We start from the raw sequence: 21,787 nt of genomic DNA, 5'->3' as shown, positions 1-21,787 counted from the left end.
TCCTTTCTTTTCGTTGCCTGTCTTTTTTTCCGTTTTCAAATGGGGGAGGCTTTCCTTTGCCCTTGTGCTGAAGGGCAATAGCTGAGCCCAGCCTTCTTCTTCATTTGGCCTACATCCTCTTGCCTGTTGCAACCTCTCTGTTGACATAGACCTTGTTGGCTACTTCCAGGAGTTTGGAAATGTTCGTCCCTGCAAAGCCTTCTAATTTCTGGAGCTTCCTTTTTATATCTCCTGCACTCTGGCTGACAAAGGCCATATTAACCATGCTCTGGTTTTCTGGACTTTCTGGATCAAAAGGAGTATAGATCCTGTAGACCTCACATAACTTCTTATAAAAGTCACCCGGATTCTCATTCTTCCTTTGCAAAGCCTCTGCCGCTTTGTTGATATTAGTGGCCTTCTGGCTTCCTTTCCAGAGGCCTTGGAGGAGATCCTCTCTGTATCTCCTGAGCCATCTCAGGCCTTCCTCTACATTTGGGTCACACTTAGGATCCTCTCCTGGTACCTGGACCCTCACATATTCCTAGGGGTTCTGGTATTTCTCAGGGGTAGTCTCCTTTAGCCATTTAGGTGCCGCCTGTATTATAAATATTTGGTGTTTTTTCCTCTGTGTTGAACAGAGAACAACTGTTGTGAGGAGCAAACACAATGGCAATCCACCCACGTGGGATTATGGGTCTGGAATACGGTTTGCATGAGATCTATTAAGGCCTGAGGCTTTTCTGTATAAGAAGGAGTTTGGTGCTTCCAACTGAGGTCGGTGGTGGTGAAAGGTTGGTACACCAGCACCTGCTGTTCTACCATGCACCCCTCTTCATTCATCACTGTGTCCCTTACTTCTCTCAGAGGCATCTGTACTACAGGCGCAGTCTTTGAGTGCAACCTCCCTGCTAGGAGAGCCTGGAGCTGGTTCCAGCAGGGCAGTGAGAGGTACCTCTCACTCACGGGAGTTTATGCTGGGGCTCGATAGATCTGGCAATGATGGGCCTGAATCAGTAGCAATCTCTGGGGTGGACGGGGAGCCAGGTATAGAAGGGTAAAGCCTTGCCAGTATGCATGGTGCAGGAGCCAAAGTGTCTGCTTCTTCTGGCTCACTAGGGTTAAAATTCCTGGCACTGGTGGCAGCAGTGGCTCTCCAGGTTTGGTGGAACGTCTCCCTGCCTCTGTTACTAACACAGTGGAAGCCTGACCTCTAAGCCAAAGGGAAGGGTGCAATACCAGCGTGAACCTGGCGTCTATGTAGAGAAACTGGTCAGGGTGGCCTGGATCTCTAGTGACTACCTGTCACACCTTCCACACAATGGACCTATCCAGGTTTTCTTCTGCTGGCCGCCCCACCCCAAAAGCAGGCCATTCTAGTTCATACAAGGTCCTCAATTTCCCTGGGGACATGGTAACCTCGTAATCCCTGAGAACCCTTTCTTAAAGTTCTTTTTTATTTATTTATTTTTATTTTTTACAGAGACAGAGAGTCAGAGAGAGGGATAGATAGGGACAGACAGACAGGAACGGAGAGAGATGAGAAGCATCAATCTTCAGTTTTTCGTTGTGACACCTTAGTTGTTCATTGATTGCTTTCCCATATGTGCCTTGACCGTGGGCCTTCAGCAGATGGAGTAACCCCTTGGTCAAGCCAGTGACCTTGGGTCCAAGCTGGTGAGCTTTTGCTCAAACCAGATGAGCCTGCGCTCAAGCTGGCGACCTTGGGGTCTCAAACCTCGGTCTTCCGCATCCCAGTCCAACGCTCTATCCACTGTGCCACCGCCTGGTCAGGCTTAAAGTTCTTGATCATTGTGGCCAGGGGAGTAAGTTTTCCCTGTGAACCTCCCATGCCTCCCACAACAAACACCAGTCACGCCACAAGAAGGAATTGCGGGAGGTTAAGGGAAACTTGGAGGGGATGCCACTCGCTTTGTCCATCACAGGCTGCTCCCTTTGTGGAGATAGCAGGCCCTCTTGGCTTATGGCAGGCTGATATAAACCGTCAGCACGCAATTCTGCCTCTTAGCCAGATGAGGCGCCCTATGGAACCACGGTTCAGGACTCAACACTCACTTTGGTCCTGCGGGAAGGAGTTGGAACTCCTCCCTGGTGTCCATCTTGTTCACTCCACACTCACTCTCTTTCACACAACCCTCCACAACCCATGGAGGGTGATGAGTCACCACTCCTAACCTGTCCTGTGTAGAGTGAGCAGTTGCCACTGTGAACCTATGAAGGGCGATCAGTTACTCTCTGGCGGGTGATCAGGCCTCCCTTCTGCCCAGTAGGGCAGGACCTCAGCTAGCTACCCTTGCCCGGTTTTCCTTACCGTGGCTCTGTCATGCTCTTGTTTTCTCGTTCCCCCGTTGTCTGATCCTTGCTGGGACTGGCAAATGGGGTTTCCCCTTCTGTCCTGTGAGGTGTCCACACAGGGAAATCCCCAGTGTGCACTCACTGGGCGCGTCTACAGGGCAGTCCTGGGACTCCCAAGTGGGGTATTTGAAGTCTGCCAAATGCGGTGACTTCATTTCTCATTTCCCAGCCAATGCACTAGAAATCTGTTGCAGGAAACGACACCCAAGCGGAAGATAATAGGCTCCCAGACAACTTAAGAGAGGAAGAAGAATTTATTAGTAGCCAGCAGAGTACGTGGGGCTAGTAGCACCAAAGCACAAGCTCTCCGAAGTTAGATTTCTTACATCTTATATACCTTCTACAGTGTTCAAGCAAGGGGCGTGTGATTCCTTTGTCTGAGGTCCTATACGCCATCATCATGACTCAAGGTGGGGCAGGGGAGTTTCAGTGGGGTAACAAGGGGAAAGGGGTTTCTGGACCCCTGGTCCTATCTATTTACAGATCCTGTTTTTCTTGTAGGATTCTCCAGGAGATCAGTTAGAGATCAATAGGATGTGGATAATCTTTAATGACTGGCTGAGCCAGTCATTCCTGCTGGCCTCTCTGCATTCTGGTTTCTCCCTTCAGAGCAACAGAGCAATGCCTCAGATGGGCACAGCATCGCCCTGCTGGGTGGATCCCAGTTAGGGCACATGCGGGAGTCTGTCTCTGCCTTCCCTCCTCTCACTGAATTAAAAACAAAAGAGAGACTTACCAACCCTGGCCCTGGCCAGGATTTTCAGTGGTAGATCATTGGCCTGGTGTGTCCCGGTTCCATTCCCAATCAGGTCACACAGGACAAGAGACCATCTGCTTCTCCCTCCTCCCCCTTCTCTCTTTCTCCTCCCACAGCCACTGCTATATTGGGTTTGACCTATCCTCCCTGGGTGCTGAGGATGGCTCCTGTAGCCTCTGCCTCAGAAACCGGCTTTTGAACTAGTGGGGAGCATGGCCCCAGATGGGCAGAGCTCGGCCCCAGTCTGGGTTGCTGGATGGATCACGGTCCTGGTGCATGTGGGAGTCTGTCTCTCTATCTCCCCTCCTGTCACTTGGAAAAGAAGAAAAATAAAAATAAAAAATAAATAAAAGACTTACCAACCCTGCCACTTTTATCACCACTGCGATCTTCAATTCTTACAGAAGGAAACCTCAGCAAGGTGAAGTCTCTCCCAGGCCACACAATTTGTTAACAAAGTTGACACTGAAAGCTTTCCCTGAGCACCCTACCAAATGTAAAATTCCCCTTTGTCCTCTTAATCATGCTTATGTTTTCTTCATAACACTAATAGAGCTACTTGTTCTTATGTTTATGTTACTGTTTATCTCTGCTTGGCAAGAGCAAGGACTTTGTTTTGTTGTACTTTGGTGCTTAAAACAGTGTCTGCCATTTGCTTTTTTCTTTTTAAGATTTTATTTATTGATTTTAGAGAGGAGAGAAAGAGAGAGAGGAAGGGAGGGAGGAGTGGGAAGCATCAACTCATTGTAGTTGCTTCTCATATGTGCTTTGACGGGGCAAGCCCAGGGTTTTTTGAACCAGAGACCTCAGCATTTAGGTTGATGCTGAGGTCAGGCATGTGGAATGAACAAATAACTAGCTAGAATGAACTTTGAGCTGAGATGACTGAAGTTAGGAATCAAGTCATGAGCTATCTATGGAAGAGAATTCCAGATAGAGGAATAGCACAGGCAAAGCCAGTGTACCAAAGAGCCAATGTGGCTGAACCGTGGTCTTAAGGGAGAAAATAGTAGATGAGAAGAGGGAGGGATGAAGGATGCAGATCATCCAAAGCCTTCAAGCCCACAGTAGGGTTTTAAATTTTATTGAGATTGATGAAAAACTATAGAAGTGTTTAAAATTTCTTTTTAACAGCTTTGAGATACCTTTGACATAAAAATTGCATATATTTAAAGCCTACAACTTGATGGTTTGTATGCTCTGAGAAAAGATCACAATTAAGCTCATTAACATATCCATCACCTCTAACTATTAATAGTTACCATTGTTTGTGTCTGAACAAAGGGATGACAAGATCCAATTTAGGTTCTTAAAGATTATTCTGTATAGTAAATGTCTGTTGAGTTTAACAAATGAATGAAAAGAAATCCCCAAGATGGGCACCAAAACCATAGAAATGGATATGTGACCTCTTCCTCAGTCAAGGAACATTTATTTGGATTAAAAAATGGCTCCCTAGGGCCAAGGGCTGAGGTTGGCCTGGGTTTTAGGCCTGGGACCTCACAGCTCGAACAGGCTGGGAGGGACACCTTCTTTTGCTGAGGTTGGTGAGGATCTGGTCCTGGTTGGGTCGGTAGAGAACCACGAAGCTATCTGGAGGAAGGATGGGACCTCTGTTCTCTTCCACCTGGCCCATCAGCAGATAACTGGCTCCTGGGGGAGGAGAGGAAGGAATTGAGGGCTCATGTTATGTACCTTGTAGATGTACCTCCTTATCTGAGCCCCTCAGATTCTACCACATCTATCATTTCTATGAGGCTAAGTACCCCTCTCCACTATTCCACATTCCTGTTACCTTTCTTCATGTGGGGGCACTGCTTGCAGGGCACATAAAACTTCAAGGAGGTGTCAGTGGGTGGAGAGGGCAGGTCCAGGCCTCCAGTTTTATAAGCACCCATGAGACTGACAGTGACAGTGAGGCCCTCTCCTGGGCCCCGAACCATGGACTTCACTGTTGCAGTCACAACTGTGGGAGAGTAAGGGTGAGAAGTGAGGGGCAGGAGGCCAGGGCAGGGCTGAACCAGAAGGAGGGGGCTCTTTGGGAACAGGAGGGTAAGTTAGAGGAGCAGGAAGTTAGAGGAGCAGAGAACGTATAGGAGGCTTCTTACCCAGCTTGCTGGCACAGAAGTTGCTCTGCAAGGTCCCTGTCCGCCGGCACTGCTTTGGGCAGATGACACTGGATGCACCTAGGAGATGGGAGGGAACATTGTTTGTGGACGGTGACCTAACCAGCAGGTAGGAAGAACTACTTTCCCCATACCAGCCTCATTGATTTGAACTTTTCAGAGTTCTATTCAGCTTTGGGTCTCAGCACCCAGTATCATTAGCACAGAGGTGGCACCAGTGAATGTTGTATGAATGAATGAATGAGCCCAGGGATTTTTTTTTATTTTTTTAGCAAGAGTGAGAGAGGAACAGGCAGGAAGGTAGAGAGATGAGAAGCATCAACTCTTCAATGGGGCACCTTAGTTGTTCATTCATTGCTTTCTTGTATACTATATGCCTTGATTGGGGGCTCTAGCAAAGCCAGTGACCCCTTGCTCAAGGCAGTGACCTTTGGGCTCAAGCCAGCAACCATGGGGTCATGTCTATGATCCCATGCTCAAGCCAGGGACCGTGGGGTTTCAAACCTGGGTCCTCTGCATCCCAGGCTGATGATCTATCTGCTGTGCCACCGCCTGGTCAGGTAGAACTTTTTGATAGAGCTCCCTCATTCTGCATCCCCTTCTTCCCATTCCCAGACTCACCAGGGCCCAATGGGGTTGCCTCAGCTTCAGGTTTTGGTTTCTCTGCAGGTGGGGATTCAGGCTTGACTCTGGGTCTGACTTCTGGCTTGGGGCCTGGGGCAAGGAGCTGGGGACCTGACTGGGCTTCCTTCCCCGGGTTCCGGGTTGGCCCTTCTTTGGTGGCGCCCCGCGGCAGAGTCTTGTAGGAGGCTGAGAAGCCATCAGCAGTGACACTGAGGTCCGAGACAAACTGGACGAGGAGCTCATTCCCTTCAGAAGAGATGGGACTGCGGGCAGCGGCAGGGCATTGGGAGAGGTGTCAAGTAGGCCTACACCTGCCTCTACCCAGGCCATGACCTTTTAACCTCTGCCCCCACCACCTGGTTGGCTGCATTAGCTTCCCAGACTTCGTAGGGCCCACTGGCCTCTATGTCCACGGACCACGAATCTGGTGTGGAGTCTATTTAGTACTCCACCTGACCCACCCACTGGTTTGGGGCTAATGGGTTCAGATCCCACCTCTTCAGCTAAGCCCCACCCCTCCCAACCGCAGCACAGGGCAGGGCTCCTGCACCTGTGGAGGTGGAGATGCCTGGACCTGCCACCCACCCAGGTCCCACCCCCTCACCCCGGGGCTGTGTCTCCGCAGAATTTCCCCAGCCTCTTGGCGTCGTCGCTCACGGCTCCATTGAACACGCTGACTGAGTCATAGCGGCAGTAGGTGTCCGGCTCCACATCAAACTTCCCGAAGGTTAGTGAGATGACCTGGTAGGAGGGCAGAGGGCAGAGGCTGCTTGGCCTCTCTCACCTCTCCCACCTACTATACTCTTGGGGATGCTTGCAGCAGCCTCCTCCCATCTTCTGAGCCCCTTGATGCCCTCCTCTTAATGCATTCACACCACAGCTTGGAGGATCACACACACTGGAGCTCTTTAGTGGCATCTCCCACCATAGTGACCTGGCTCATTTTTAAGGAACAGACTCAGAATCCACCTCCTCCACCACCTCCACCATCACGCACACACCATAGTTTAACAACATCAGATACCTCGCTGGTCACAGATGTAATTTACATTTTGTTTGCGTGCAAGCTTGCTGGGTCTGTTTTTGCTCCCCACGAGTGCAAGCTCAGTGCTTAGAACACGGTAGATATTTAATAAATCTTTGCTAGCTGCATGCTGGACGCCACCTGGGCCCCCAAGGGCAGCCCAGGCAGGGGTCGGTACCTGGTTTGGGGGTGCGATGATGTGCCAGGAACAGCTGATGCCCGGGGGGTAATCAGACTCCGGCCAGTTGGGCGTGGTCAGGGTTCCCTGGGCCTTCTCCAGCCGCCCCCCGCAAAATTGGTGCTCTGGGGAGGGGAGAGAGTAGTGGGGGTGGGGGGCAGTGGAGACCCTCGGTCAGTTTGAAAAGAGTTCTAGGCTGGAAACTCGTTCAGGAGAGTCGGATGTTAGGGTCTCAGGATGAAGGGGAGAGAAGAGGGGAAGGAAAGAGTTGGGTAGGTTAGCAGAGGAGGAACGAGGCTTAGGAAAGTCTAGCACCTCGGGGCGCCCAAGCGGGCGGTGGAAGAGGGAGGAGGAATTGGCTGGACACGCCCCTTTTTGCCCCTCCCCCTGACCCCGCGGCCACACTATTCCTCTTCCCCTGGTAGATCCCATCTACCCCGCCGACAGAGAAGTCTCCCTTGCAGGCTGGAGAGTCCCCACGCTGTGAGAGCCCTCTCAAATTGGGGCATAACCCCTTAGGCCCCTTGGGAGGTCTGCCTTAAACATTTTAGGAGAGACTTCTGCTGCCAGGAGGGAGTGATGGGACCGCAATCGGGAGCCCCGGGCTGGGTGTAGGGGGTTCCGGGTCGAGGGAACCAGGTTCCCCTTCCCGGGGATGCCCCCTCGCGCCCGTCAGAGGGAACCCGATTGCGGACGGGGGCGGGCAGTTACTCACCGTCCCAGTAACCCCAGGCCGCCCATTCCACCCGCGGGTCCGTGACCCATTTCCGCCTCGCGCTTGGGGTAGGGCCTGGAAGAGGGGTGGGTGGGAGTGGGAGAGGGAGAGAAGAGGGGGAGGAGGGACTGGAGGGGCAGTTAGTGAGGAAAAAGGGAAAGGGAGGCAATGGGGACCTAGGCTCTTAGGGCGGAGGTTAAGGCTGGGGGTGGGGCCTGTCCGGGGCGGGGCCAGGAGAGGGGGCAGGCGAAGGTGAGGGAGGTCTCACCAGTGCCCGAGGTGGCCCGCCCGCTGTACCAGAGCAGGAAGCCTCGTCCTCCTGTGCCCTCGTCCGCTGTCATCCTCAGGGTCACCTGGTTGCCTGGGGCAACTATGGGCGCAGGCCGGAAAGTTCCGCAGAAGCGTCCGAGCCTCTGGCCCGAGGTTCCAGACCCAGCAAAGACCTCCAGAGCATCATAACGGCAGGCAGGGTGTAACTCCAGGTCAAAAACTCGGAAGGAGAGGGACACAGTCTGGCCTTCAGGGACCTGATTGCAGAGGCAGGCACAGGGACCCACAAAGGCAGGTCACACACAACCCAGGCAGAGGGCACTTCCCTTTCCCCAAGCATTTCCTAGAGAGAGAAACCTGGGCCTGAACGGGAAGGGACCCAGGGATACAGAGCAGAGCACCTGGGTTCTGCATCAGGCTTGTGGTTTGTGCAGGGGACAATGTCTTTGAAGAGATTACAAGGGGCAGGAATGAAGTTGGGAATGGAGTAGGAGGCTTTGAATTAAGAGTTAAGAGTGAGGGTATTTGCCACATATTATTGTGGACACTGATGCCATTAGTGACCGGAGAGGGAGGGGGCTTGGATTTCCCCAGGGAGAAGTGGGGTTCTGGGGGAGGGCCTTTGGCTGCCTGGACCTAGGCCTTGGAGACTTTGACAAGGGGTAGTGACCAGAGTGACTTCTCACCGTTATTGTCCAGATGCACTCCTTATTAGGGGGATAGAGGTTGGGAAAACTCTCACTTGCCACGTAACCTGACTCCCCAGTCACATCCCCTCCACACAGGAACACAGGTCTGGAGGACAGAAGAGGGGTCAGCCATGGGTGGGGGAGTAGTAGACAGACTGGAATAGGGTAGGTAATGAGGATGGGGAGGCCAGGGAGGGAAGCCTGTGGGATGAGGGAGAAAGGCCTAAGGGAGCTGGGACAGCCTCAGCTAGCCAAGGTGGAACTGGGGTGGGAAACACTATAGTAGAGGACCAGAAAAAAGTGGGGCCAGCAACTTGGCTATGCCTCTAACCCCCCGTCCCCACCCCCTACCCAACAGGAATTCCCGGAATCCTCCTCAGCCCCCCTTCCTCATTCTTCCCCTTGGAACTGCCAGGCAGTCCACAGCAGCTGCCTAACTACTTCCAGATGTAGACACAGCCACGAGGCGGTGCGGGGGAGGGGGCAGAGTTGAGGGAGAAGCAGCAGCGATGGCCCTCAAACTGAACCTGGAGACCAGGCTCTCTGGGCTCCCAACCTTTGCTCTGCTCCTGTTCCAGCTAAGTACTTGAGTATCTGACTCCTAAATCTCCCACTTGCTGCCCCCACTATCCCCCTTGATCTCTAATGCCTTCCTGGAATCCAGATGTCCCGCTACCAGGCAAGTTCAAGGTCTTGGCTCTCTCAGGTTCCATGGGGGGCCAAGGGTCTGGGTGAACATAGACTTAGAGGGCAGAGTATAGAGACTGAAGAAATGGGGAACAGTGGTGACCTGCAGGAGACAGTGGTCTTGCAGCAGGGAGGACAGACTTGGGGGCCAGAGAGGGTAGGGGCTGTGGGAGATTTTGGGGGTGATGTGTAAGCAAAAGAATCCACAAGATCCACAGGCATAACCTCTCAAAAAAATGGCTTTTGAAGCTCACTCAAGCTAACTGGAAGGTGCCAAGAGACCTACCTGGTGTAGTTGGGGGTCTGGCCCTGGGTGAAAGGCAGCAGGGCCCAGGCAGTGAGGAGGGGCCCCAAGAGGGAGGCTGTGGCAGCAGGCAGCATGGCTGGGGGGAAAGGCGCTGAGGTCCTCAAGATAGAGGCGGCAGCTGAGTTCAGCAGCGGCAGCGGCAGCAGCGGCAGGGATAATCGGTGCCAGATGAGGCAGCCTTGAGTGTGTGGGCGTGGGGGCTGGCCAGTGGGGAGGGCTGGGGGGAAGGCGGGACAGGGAGAGTAGAGCTAGGACAGTGGTGAGTCCAGGAAGTGCTCTAGGTACAGGACACATAAATATTGACCTAAATGGTGGGTGGAGCAATGAAGGGCTGAGGGAGCATCAGGCCCTCAGCAATAATCTAGGCATCAAGTAATGTCATCTGGAAGCCCATTCTGTCCAGTGCCCAAGAATCCTGTGAACACAGCCTCTAGTCCTTTGGAAGGATGCTCCAGCCCACTCAGGATCCTCTGCATTGCTTCTTCTTTAGCACACAGAGGAAGTCCTTTCCTGGACTCTCAACCTTTAAACCAGGGGTTAGGAACCTTTTTGGCTGAGAGAGCCATGAATGCCACATATTTTAAAATGTAATTCCGTGAGAGCCATACAACGACCTGTGTATATTAGGCATTATCCAATAAAAATTTGGTGCTGTCCCGGAGGACAGCTGTGATTGGCTCCAGCCACCCACAACCATGACCATGAGCGGTAGGAAATGAATGGATTGTAATACATGAGAATGTTTTATATTTTTAACATTATTATTTTTTTATTAAAGATTTGTCTGTGAGCCAGATGCAGCCATCAAAAAAGCCACATCTGGCTCACGAGCCATAGGTTCTCGACCCCTGCTTTAAACATTTGCCCCCTTTTCTCATGACCACCTGCTCAAACATATTTTCCACTTCAAACTTTCACTGTTTTCTCTCTATCCCTGGTCAGACTAGGCCAAAGAGAAAAGAACTCTGCTCACCCATTTTCTCCCAAATGTCTGGAGGTGTGGGACTGGGGCAGAGAGGAATGGCATCTGAATAAAGGGCGTGTGTCTCTTCTGGAGGAAAAGGATGGTGTAGAAAGTAGGGGGAAAAGGACATGTGAGACCAGACCTGGAGGGTAAAAAGAGGTGGAAAGGAGGAAGGTTGACCTCACTGGGATGAAGGAAAATGGATAGGAAACTTTCTAAAGTCAGAAGAGGCTTCCTCAGGATGGGAATGAGGATCGGGGTGGTGTGTGTGTGTGGGGGGGGGGTGGCACAAAGTAGCATATATTGACTGAGTTGTTCCAGAAGATGGGGAGTGGAAGCTCTTGGGAGTGGAAGGGGAAAGCAGGCTGAAGGATTCAGGTGCTGTCAGCTCTGCAGAGCCTGAAAGCTTGAGCAGCTTCTGCTCTGCCTGCCGTTGTCCATGCTCTTGCCTTCCTTTCACCCACTGAGCCAGGCATCGAGCCCCCCATCCCCTGCCCCATTGTTGTCCCAGGCCCCAGGTTTCCAAACAGGGCTACATTTCAGCATTTTATTCTATTCTTCCATCGAATCTCTTGTCCATCATGTTAAGATTAGGGGCCCCTCCTGGGCAGCCCCCTAAACATTTTACAAAACAGTTCCCTCCCCATCCGAGCGTGTCTAGCAGTCCCCACCCTGCTGTGTCCTCCTCCCCATGCACATTTTTCATTGCTACCACTCCATCTCTCCTTAGCTTTTGGCCCAGAGCCACACTCTCTTCCAGAGGTGAGACTAGAAGAGGGAGGTCAGCTCTCAGAGGCTGGGGGGCTTTGGCCGACCCCTCCAGCAGCCCTCTGTAGCATGTCCAGGGCTTCCCAAAAGAAATCCTTCTGTGTAGCTAACAAGGGCATCCAGCCCACAATCTCCTTCATCTTTTCCATCCGGTCCTGCAACGTCGTGCAGCTGTGGATTTGGCTGAGGTACTCTTTACAGGCCCAAGCTGTCTCCCCAGGGTCCTGGAGTACTCCAGATCCTGGGTGGGGCTCCGGGGTCCCCACCACCTTGCTGGCAGGTAGGTCTCGATAGGAAGGATGGTGCTCGATATCATGGCTGGACAGCAGGTAGAGACACTCTCTGGAAGAGCAGAGGGAGCAGGCACACAAAGGGACCTTGGAAGAGAGAAGGGGTGTGGCTGAGTGGGGCCTTTACTGAGGGATTCCCAGGAACCCCCAGCTGTTGTGTCCCTCCCCTTCAGACCAGCCCTGAGCTAGCAAGTTAGATGGCTGGCTGAGCCCCAGGGTCATGTGAGGTCAGAGAGGGCCAGCAGGATCTGCTAAGGGAGAGAGCCAGGAGCCATGGTGTGTGGCGGGAAAGGAAGGTTGGTGGTGCTGGGGAAATGGGGTCCCTGTGGGAGCACCAGCTACAATCCCGTGGGTTACCTGCCCTCCCTAGTTGCCCGCTGCTCGCCTGATCCTGCTCTGACCTTGACGTGGAGTTTGACGAAGGAGGCACTCCCCTTAGGCCAGCCAGGGAGGCGGCCTCCAGCCCCACAGCCGCAGCCCAGCAGCTCCTTGCTGAAGTCCGAGCTCTGGCTCAGCACTAGGGAGTGGTTGAGGCCACACCACAGGGCAATGGGGTGTTGCAGATAACGGACCTGAGGACACAGGGCCAAGGTCCCTAAGGAGGGAACACCAAGGGACTGGGGGCTCAGGTTGGAGAAGGGTGACAGGAAGGCTCAGGGCAGAATCTAGGGGAACTGGGAGTGGGAAGAAAAGGGACCCAGCATACCTTCCCCAGGAGGTCGGGCGAGCCAGATTGCTGCTGAATGAGACTGGCAGCAATCTCTCCCTCCTTGGTTCTCCTGCTGCCCCAAACAGTCTGACTACATGGGGTCTAGCACTTCATCTTTACTCCCCAGAAAATAAGCTATTTGCCTGAGGCCAGGGCCTGCCATCTGTTCTCCCATTCTCACACCACAGGCCTGAGCCAGTCCAGCCTCTCATCCTGCCTTTCAGCCGTAGGGCAAGGAATATCCTTCCTCTTCCCAGGGCTTAAAGATCCAATCTCCCTGCAATTCCAGGTTAGCCTCCAGAAGGACTTTCTTTCCACATAGTCCTACTTTCCCTCTCTAGCATTTTTAGTTTTTCATATTATCTTTCCAAATGGCCACCCCATTTTGAAAAATCATTTCTTCCTGATTCCTGTTGCTTCCTACTTCTGTCTCTTCGGCTGAACTGGTTGCATTACCAGTCTAAAGGTGACCAGACATTCTTGTTCTCATCACAGCCAGTCTTTCATGAACTTTCTTGTGATTTGGCTTTTCTCCCTACTATGCTACTGAGATGTTCTCCAAATGCACCTGACCTCCTGGCTGCCAAATCCTATGGCATCTCCAGCACATTTTCTCCTGAAACTGAACACTTTAATTTTGAAGATAGATAAGTACTTTATGGTCCTTATAGAAACATTATAAGATATTGGCAAGCAAAAATTAATTTAAAAATCACTGGAAATCTCACCACCCCCTATTAACATCTTGCTGGATATCCTTCACTGCTGCCTATACAAATGTATACAGTTGACCTTTGAATAACACAGGATTGAACTGCACAGGTCCATTTATAACCAGATATTTAAATTTTTTTTTCTTTTTCTGAAGTTGGAAACGGGGAGTCAGTCAGACAGACTCCCGCATGCTCCTGACCAGGATCCACCCGGCACGCCCACCAGGGGGTGATGTTCTGCCCATCTAGGGCGTCGCTCTGCCGCAATCAGAGCCATTCTAGCACCTGAGGCAGAGGCCACAGAGCCATCCTCAGCGCCCGGGCAAACTTTGCTCCAATGGAGCCTTGGCTGCAGGAGGGGAAGAGAGAGACAGAGAGGAAGGAGAGGGGGAGGGTTGGAGAAGCAGATGGGCGCTTCTCCTGTGTACTCTGGCCAGGAATCGAACCCGGGATTCCCGCACGCCAGGCCGACGCTCTACCACTGAGATAACCGGCCAGGGCCTTAAAATTTTTTTTAAAGATTTTATTTATTCATTTTAGAGAGGAGAGAGAGAAAGAAGGGGGAGGAGAAGGAAGCATCAACTCCCATATGTGCCTTGAACAGGCAAGCCCAGGGTTTTGAGCTGGCAACCTTAGCACACTTATAAACCAGATTTAAGATATAGGTCCACTTATATCATATGTGGATTTAAAAAATTCATGTAGTCCTGGCTGGTGGCGCAGTGAATAGAGTATCACCTTGGAGTATTAGAGTTGCCAGTTTGATCCTGGAGTCACTGGGTCCATCCCGAGTTTGCTGGTTTGAGCCTTGCTCAGGACACATGTGAGAGTAATCAGTGGGTGCACAGCTAGTGGAACAATGTCTGTCTGTCTGTCTCTCTCTCTCAAAAAAAATTTGCCTGACCTGTGGTGGCGCAGTGGATAAAGCGTCGACCTGGAAATGCTGAGGCCGCCGGTTCGAAACCCTGGGCTTGCCTGGTCAAGGCACATACGGGAGTTGATGCTTCCAGCTCTTCCCCCCTTCTCTCTCTCTTTGTCTCTCTCTTCTCTCTATCCCTCTCTGTCTCTCTCTCTTTGTCTCTCTCTATCCCTCTCTGTCTCTCTCTCTCTCCTCTCTAAAAATGAATAAATAAAATAAAATTAAAAAAAAAATTTGTGTATAAGTGGATTTGTGCAGGAGAAACCTGTGTTGATTGAGCATCTACTGTATTTTTAATTCAAATATGTGGAAGGCCAACTTAAATTATACGTGGATTTTTGACTGCATGTCAGGTTGGTGTCTCTAACCCGTGCTGTTCAAAGGTCACCTCTACATATAAGTTGTCTTTTTAAACAAAAATGTAAACCATTTTACACATTTTTTTTTCACCTGAAAATATAGCATGACCATCTTTCCATATGAGTATAGTATATTCCTTTATTATTAGTGTCACCATTAATCACTTCCTTCTGTTTAAAACTTCCTGTGTCCATGGCTTTTGGGACATGGCATTTGAGGGAACGCCTCCTGTGTCAGTGACAACTGTTCTATTACCTCTGCCTATAATGGCAGCTCCTACCCAGGTTTGCACCCCTATTTCCATTTTACTGTTCTCTCACTGAAAAGAAGTTTAGATTCATGTCCTTTCCTCCAAGCAGCATCCCCTTCTAACAAACACATTTGTTGCTGATACCATTTTTCTTCAAGGGAACTACTGCCAGACCCACCTTTGTCCTACACCCCTCTGCTCACCTCTAATCAGTTTCCAGGGCCTGTTCTTTCCTTTTAAAACATCTCATATCTATTCCTTTCCATTCTCACTGCCACTGTACCAGCTCCAGGCCCTTGTCTCAAGTGCTGCTGTCTCAATAGCCTCCCAGTAGGCTTCTCACTTGCAGCTTCCTGTGTACTCCAGCCAGGTGACTTGTTCTTAATCACCCATGTGGGTTGCCTTCTCCTGCTTCAGAACCTAAAATGACTCTTTCCCATATCTATACCTCTCCAAGCTCACACGCAGCTATAGCTATACCACCTCGTATCTACCTATTTACAAAATACCCTCTTTCTTTTAGTTAGGCCAGTCTTTCCATGCTTCCAGTTACATGCGAACTTTGTCCTCATCCTCACTACACAGATGCCTTTCCCTATCCCCACCTGAATCCTATCTAACCCACTAGGCCCTGCTCACATCTCACCTCTTTTTGTTACTCCAGCCCACGCAGATCTCCCTGATTCACTAAATTCCTATTGCACTTACAGGATGCACTGCACAGAACAAACCTCATAATGTCAATCCTGGGTAAGACACAAAATACGACGGGCATTATATACTGGTTGGCTTACCCTCCAAGGGACTAGAAAGTGGATTCTATGGAAACTGGAGAAGTGGAGATTCAGGGGTCACGGAATTGGAGGAAGGGGATCAAGAAGAGAATTACTGGGAAACAGTCTCTCACCTGTGTGGGTTCCCCTCGGTCCATTTTGTCCCCTGTTCCTAGCTGCCCATATCTGTTATTTCCCTGCATAAAGATTCGGCCAAATTCATCCACCAAGCCAAGGTGATTGTAGCCAAGAGCACAGAATAGGATCTAGGGAGTAAGGTAGAAAGGGGAGATGGGTATTCAGTTCCCTCCAGAGAAACTCTGAACTGCAAAACCTCCCAACCACCAACCTGCTTATCCCTGGCTGGTTTCTTTTGGTCTTGCCTCTCTGTCACCCCTCTCTCTGGATGCCCTCTCTCTCATTTGATTCCTGCTCCAATTTCAGACCTTGGGAACCTTTCAACCCTTAAAGCCCCTCCCATTCTGATCTGCCCATCCCTCCAGGATCCTACCTTGGCAGGCAGTGAGAGAGCAAGTGGCATCTGCTGGTCCAGGGGGTCAAAGGCTTGAAGGGTCCCAAAGAGATCACGATACACCCCTGGGGTATGCACCTCGAAATACACTCCCCCCTCATCTGAGGGGTCGGGTACCCTCAGCTCCGCAGCTTTGGGTACCCATTTCCTAGGAATAAGGCCCCACCTGGGATGAACACTGCAAAATCTGGGGAGTCTCACACCCACTGGAAATGCACCAGCTATGATGTCTGGGAATTTATACAAACATCATTTTACTAGGAGTCCACCATAGAGCTGGACTAAGGATCAGGGGTGGTGTTGTCTGTATCTGGAAGATCTGCCCAAGGCTGGAGTCTGGGAAGTAGTTCTCACCTGTAATATAGAGAGTGCTGCTCTGGTTGGAAGCCATGTAGGTCACACGCAGGTGAGGCAGGCAATAGGACATCTTCCTCAGGGCCAACTGAACTGTGTAGGAGCGTGGCTGGTCCAGCTGGGTTTCATTCACTACCAAAGAGTAGATCTTTCCTTCCTCTGGGAGAAGGGGAGGCAGACAATTATGTGGGGGAAGGGACTCTCCAATATCTGCATTAACTTCCCATTAGAACCCCAAGCCACATGGGATGAAATGTTTACTACCCTAGACTGGGCTTGGAAGAAAAATGATAGAGATGAAATAAGAATGACCTTAAGTTTCCCAGATTCCAGCTCCTTACCATCAAAAATAAATCAGGGAAGTCCTTCAGTGTGAGATGAATGGAGAGAAAACCTATATTTGGCAGAATCCAGTCTGAATGTTGGGAATGATGTCTGGGGACTCAGGGCCTACATAGCGTTAAGAAGTCCAGAAGGTCTCAGGCTTGGGAGTGTGGTTAAGTATAGGAAACATTGAGAAAATAGGGGTTCAGTTTGGGGTTTAAAGTGAGGCACCTGGCAGTGGAGGTTGGGGAGATTAGAACTTAAAGTGGGGCCCTTTACTCATATGAAATATGCAGAATTTTAGTCTAGGAGACAGACAAATGAAGAGCTGTTGGGATTGCGATGGCATGCAGAACCCTGTGTGAGAGGCCTCCTTCCTCATCTCCTGTAGCAGGTCCTGAAGAATCTGCAGAAAACAATTTGCAAACCACTGCTTGAAGCCACACCTGTGAGGAGCAGTAGAGCCCGCTGAGTCTCCTGACCAACCAGCACAATCTGTTTGAAGCTCATGGAGTGGTGGAAGGTCATCTTGAAGACCCGCTGCCCACTGGACTGCAGGTAGACCTCGACACAGTCACAGGCACGGCTGCCAGTTGTGCCTACCACTTCTAGCTGCTCCCGAGTGGCCAGGACATAGAGGTATTTACGATAAACTGTGTCACATCTTGGGTCTGAGGCAAACTGTATGAAAAAGACAAAGGCTTGGTGGGATGAGGCTAAGTTGAGAGATGAGATACTTGGGTACAAAGCTGGAAAATGGGGGCTTATTTTCCAGTTTCTGATATGGGAAGACAGCTGTCCTGAGGAGGACACCCCAAGAATGATGAGGGCCCCTGGAGGCTTGGTGGGTTCTTAGCTGCCAGAGTTCTGCTACTCACATCCTTGGCTCCTCGACACAATACAACATAGCGACAGGCTCGCTTCCACTGGATCTGACCAAGGGTGGAAGAGACCAGGGCATTTTTGAGGAAGAAGAGCGTCCCCGCATAGTCGAGAATGAAGACATGGTCCTTGGTGGGCAAGAAACGGCGGTAGCCATGGGATAGCAGAGGAGCTACACACTTGCTGAGACAGCGGCGGCGGCCCCCAAATGCCTGGAAATACAGGCCTTTCGTGTCTGGAGAGGGAAGGACAGGGAAGGTTCAAGGGATTGGAATGACACAAATGAGATGAATCAGACCTCAGGCAAACAAGATTTCTCAGTCACCCTGCTATTTAGCTCCTCTCCATCCCCAGGACTGGGAAACAGACCCCTTCCAAGGATATATGGAAAGCTTAGAGGATATCCTTAATTAAACCCGATTCTGAATATTTGTTTCCCGGCCCACCTCAGCCCAGGGCCATAAACATGCTTCTAAGTGAGCACTTCTTTGGTCCAAACTTGCATCAGAGGCATCAAGGGAAATATAGTAATAAATACATAGAAAAGAAGCAGAGGAGTAAAGAAGAAAGAGGAGTGAAAAGAAATGACTCAGAAAGACCAGTAACCCTCCCTCATCAATACCTCTGGATCTGCTATCTGGATCTCCCTTAATCTCTAGTATGTGAGATGGAGTAAGTGGATAGGGGCTCCCAGGGAAGCCCTCCCAATCTATCCACTGACATCTAGTAGGTAGAGTCCAGGGATACAGCTAAACATCTTATAATACACAGGACATTCCCTCACTTCAAAGAATTATTTGGTCCAAAACCTCAGTAGTGACATGTTGAGAAACCCTGGTTTACAGGAGGGAAAACTCAAGTTTTGGGAAGTGGAAGATGTCTCTAGGATAAGATTTGGAAGAAAGCTTGAATACGGAAGGAGACATGGCAGGGATGCTAGTAATGGGGGCTCTGGGTGGGACATCTATCCTCAGGTGGCTCTAGAGACTTGAAATACTCGATGGCATGTTTGAATCTAAGTTTCTTCCAGAGAAAGGGGCCCTGGAAGGTTGACTGGGAATGCTGCAGTCATCAGGCAACTTTATGGAGCAGGAGGGATCCCAGAATAAAGTAGGACAGAGGCAAAGAGAACTGGAGGTTCTGGGGAAGGTGTACAGTTAAGAATGGCAGCTCTCTTCCAGGGTCGGACCCCAGAACCCTGCTCTCGTAGGCGAGGACTGAGCCTGCGACAGACGCGTCTCCATACTCCCTCAGCATCGCACACTTCATGGAAGTAGTGGCAGGTCTGGCCTAGGGCAACTACATCTTTGACTGGGAGAAATGAGATGATATGTTCCACCTGGAGGGGCAGGCAGGAAGAAGCAGGGGTCATCAGGGGCCCTCAGTGGCCTGGCCCCCAGTCCTTTATTCTTAATACCTCCCCCTCCTCAAGGACTCACCAGCTCTGGGGGGAACAACTGGACAGAAATAGGGTTCCCTCTTCCCTTCTTCTCTTCACCTTCAGGCTCCGGGCCATATGAAGGGCAGCTCCGCTTCACCTACCCAAGAATAAAGGGGAGCACAGGGGTTGCATGAGGATCATGCCTCTTTTTCTTCCTTCTCTCAGCCTGTCTTTCATTAACTGCTATCTTCGGGGCTCGTAGCTCTATTTCTAGCTCTGTGTTGTTAAATGCTCCCATCTTTCTATGTCCATGGGTTACGTCTCCCTATCTGCCTTGTTCCTTGGTCTAATTTTTCCAAGTAATCCTTCCGCAGATCTCTTGCTGTCCCTCTCTGCCCTTCCCTTGCCTCGCCCTCCCCTCCACCTGAGCCCATCCTCCAGTTTGTATAGCCCAGAAAGTTTTTGCAGCTTCTGTTTCCTGCTTCTCCTCACCATCCTGACTGCCCTCGCCCTGTTCCTGTCCTCATCTCTTCAGGCCCCTAGACACCTGTCTTGACCCCCGTCCCTGCTGCCTTTCCCACACCATGTCCCCTGCCTGGGCCTGGGGACCTTCTGAGGCCCCACTGCCTCCTAGGCCCCTCCCTCATGGAGTCTGGAGCAGACAAACCTCTCTGTGACCTCACTGCCTAGCCACTGTGACCTATTTTCCCCAACCTTGCTAGGGATTTTCTCTCAGACAGCTCCTTGGTTCTAACTTAGCTTGAGCCCTCATGGGATATGTATTTTACAGGAGATGAGGCCTTTAGTTTCAGGCAGTAATGGTAGGTTTTTCCACTTGAGGCCCTTTTAGCACTAACTCTGTAGAGAGAAACACTGGTGAATTCTTTCTATCTCAGCAGGACAGGCCAGGGGATTTGTAGCTAGAGTATAAACTCAAAAAATAAAAATAAAAATAAATAAATAAATAAGAGGAGGAAGGTGACGCTGCTAATGACCATCTATCTAACAAAAGCATGCACCAGAAGAAAGTATAAACAATTCAGCACAAACTTTTTAGTCTCATGAAAAACACATCCAAAAGCAGACTGCTGACCCTGGCCAGTTGGCTCAGTGGTAGAGCGTCGGCCTGGCATGCAGAAGTCCCGGGTTCGATTCCCGGCCAGGGCACACAGGAGAAGCGCCCATCTGCTTCTCCACCCCTCCCCCTCTCCTTCCTCTCTCTCTCTTCCCCTCCCGCAGCCAGGGCTCCATTGGAGCAAAGTTGACCCGGGCGCTGAGGATGGCTCCATGGCCTCTGCCTCGGGCGCTAGAATGAATGGCTCTGGTTGCAACAGAGCAACGCCCCAGATGGGCAGAGCATCGCCCCCTGGTGGGCATGCCGGGTGGATCCCGGTAGGGCGCATGCGGGAGTCTGACTGCCTCCCCGTTTCCAACTTCAGAAAAATACAAAAAAATAGACTGCTTTCCTGGGTTAGAAACATCACTGTATGTATGTATGAAGGGCAACTTACTGTGGTGGAAGAAAGGGCTAGATTTACTCTAGAAGTTTCGGTTATCTCCCAGAGTCTAAGACTTAGTCTTATGGTGTGTGTATGGGGTTGTGGAGAGATATTTATGAAGAGAAACAGGAGTTGGGGTTGTGTCTGTCCAGGCAAGCAGAACTGCACCAATAAATATGGGAGTAGCTGGCTCTTCCAGGGGCTCAAAGGAATCTAGTACTGGCCGGCTAGCCCTAAGCTGCACAGTATTACACTTATCTTTGTTTTTAGGTTTTATTCATTTTTAGAGAGTGAGAGAAAGAGAGAGAAGGGGGGAGGAGCAGGAAGCATCAACTCCTATATGTGCCTTGACCAGACAAGCCTAGAGTTTTGAACCAGCGACCTCAGCATTCCAGGTTGATGCTTTGTCCACTGTGCCACCACAGGTCAAGCTACACTTATTGATTTACTGGGCTAACAGACTGTCACCCATTCAATCAAACTCCCTTACTCACAGTGACTAGTAAAGAGCTGGTTTGGGTTGAATTTTAGTAATTCAGTAAGTGTTTAGGAATGTCAACATCTAAGATGTGACTATTAGGCAACTATTAACATGCTGAGGTGGACTACTTAGGTCCTCAAGCCATCTAAAAGGATGGAAGATCTCTCAGCAGACAGAAAAAGCATAGTCAGCTTCCTCTCATTTCTGGGTCCTCTTTATTCACTCCATCTCACCCCATGAGGCAAAGAGAGTGAAAACAGAAAAAGCCCAAGAACTGTAAAAGCTGATACAGTGGTAAGCCTGGGCTCTAGTGCAAGCCATCAGCACCTCGCTGTTGGCTCCTGCCACTTCATCCACTTTTTTCCGTCTCAGTTTCCTCATTTGTAAAATGGAGGGTTTCTAGATGAGAGACCCTTCTAGACTAAAACACCAGTCTTATCACAATCCCTGCCAGGGCGCACTCCTCTGGCTGCGCTGGCAGGCCGGGCGGCAGCTCTCGAGAATTTCCCGAGCTTCGGGAACCCTACATCCAGAAACTGAGTTGGGAACTTTCAGGCTCTGGGAAGCCGCCCGGCGGGACTGCACAGACTGTCCCAGGGCCTCAGCCTCCGTAGCCGGAATGGTCTCCACAGTCCCATCTGCCACACGACCCCCTGCACACTTGTCTCGGCGTCCCCTAGTACTCCTGGGTACCTCATGCCCTCGAAATTGGCTCGCTCCTTAACACTCACAGCTCGCACACTCTACCCCTGCAATGCTCCCAGCCCAACCAGTGAGCGCCGTTCACATTCTTTACTCAGTCTGAAAGTACTATCTCACCGCCCCCTCTTTAGCTACGAAGCCGCCTTCTCGCCCA

General features: G+C 50.9%; 2 protein-coding genes across 2 annotated transcripts; both read right to left on the bottom strand.

Annotated features, from left to right (window-relative positions):
* Positions 1 to 4,519: 4,519 nt before the first annotated feature.
* PCOLCE (procollagen C-endopeptidase enhancer) lies at positions 4,520 to 9,912 on the bottom strand. The gene is made up of 9 exons (XM_066382277.1): positions 9,712 to 9,912; positions 8,736 to 8,844; positions 8,048 to 8,306; positions 7,065 to 7,189; positions 6,467 to 6,603; positions 5,860 to 6,125; positions 5,221 to 5,298; positions 4,908 to 5,078; positions 4,520 to 4,765 (listed from the first exon to the last, which is right to left on the bottom strand). The coding sequence occupies exons 1-9, from the start codon at positions 9,804 to 9,806 to the stop codon at positions 4,599 to 4,601; spliced, it is 1,407 nt and encodes a 468-aa protein (XP_066238374.1). The 5' UTR covers positions 9,807 to 9,912; the 3' UTR covers positions 4,520 to 4,598.
* Positions 9,913 to 11,229: 1,317 nt separating this feature from the next.
* FBXO24 (F-box protein 24) lies at positions 11,230 to 21,629 on the bottom strand. The gene is made up of 11 exons (XM_066383654.1): positions 21,593 to 21,629; positions 21,393 to 21,454; positions 19,010 to 19,108; positions 18,726 to 18,909; positions 17,567 to 17,805; positions 17,135 to 17,369; positions 16,365 to 16,523; positions 15,990 to 16,111; positions 15,613 to 15,744; positions 12,156 to 12,326; positions 11,230 to 11,841 (listed from the first exon to the last, which is right to left on the bottom strand). Exons 1-11 carry the CDS (start codon positions 21,627 to 21,629, stop codon positions 11,479 to 11,481), a joined length of 1,803 nt encoding a protein of 600 aa, XP_066239751.1. The 3' UTR covers positions 11,230 to 11,478.
* Between the last annotated feature and the right edge of the window lie 158 nt (positions 21,630 to 21,787).

Source organism: Saccopteryx leptura, chromosome 4 (assembly GCF_036850995.1).
Source record: "Saccopteryx leptura isolate mSacLep1 chromosome 4, mSacLep1_pri_phased_curated, whole genome shotgun sequence".
In the NCBI taxonomy this organism is placed as follows: Eukaryota; Metazoa; Chordata; class Mammalia; order Chiroptera; family Emballonuridae; genus Saccopteryx; species Saccopteryx leptura.
Note: the sequence above shows the minus strand (reverse complement) of the source record. Positions and strands in the feature narration are given on the sequence as shown.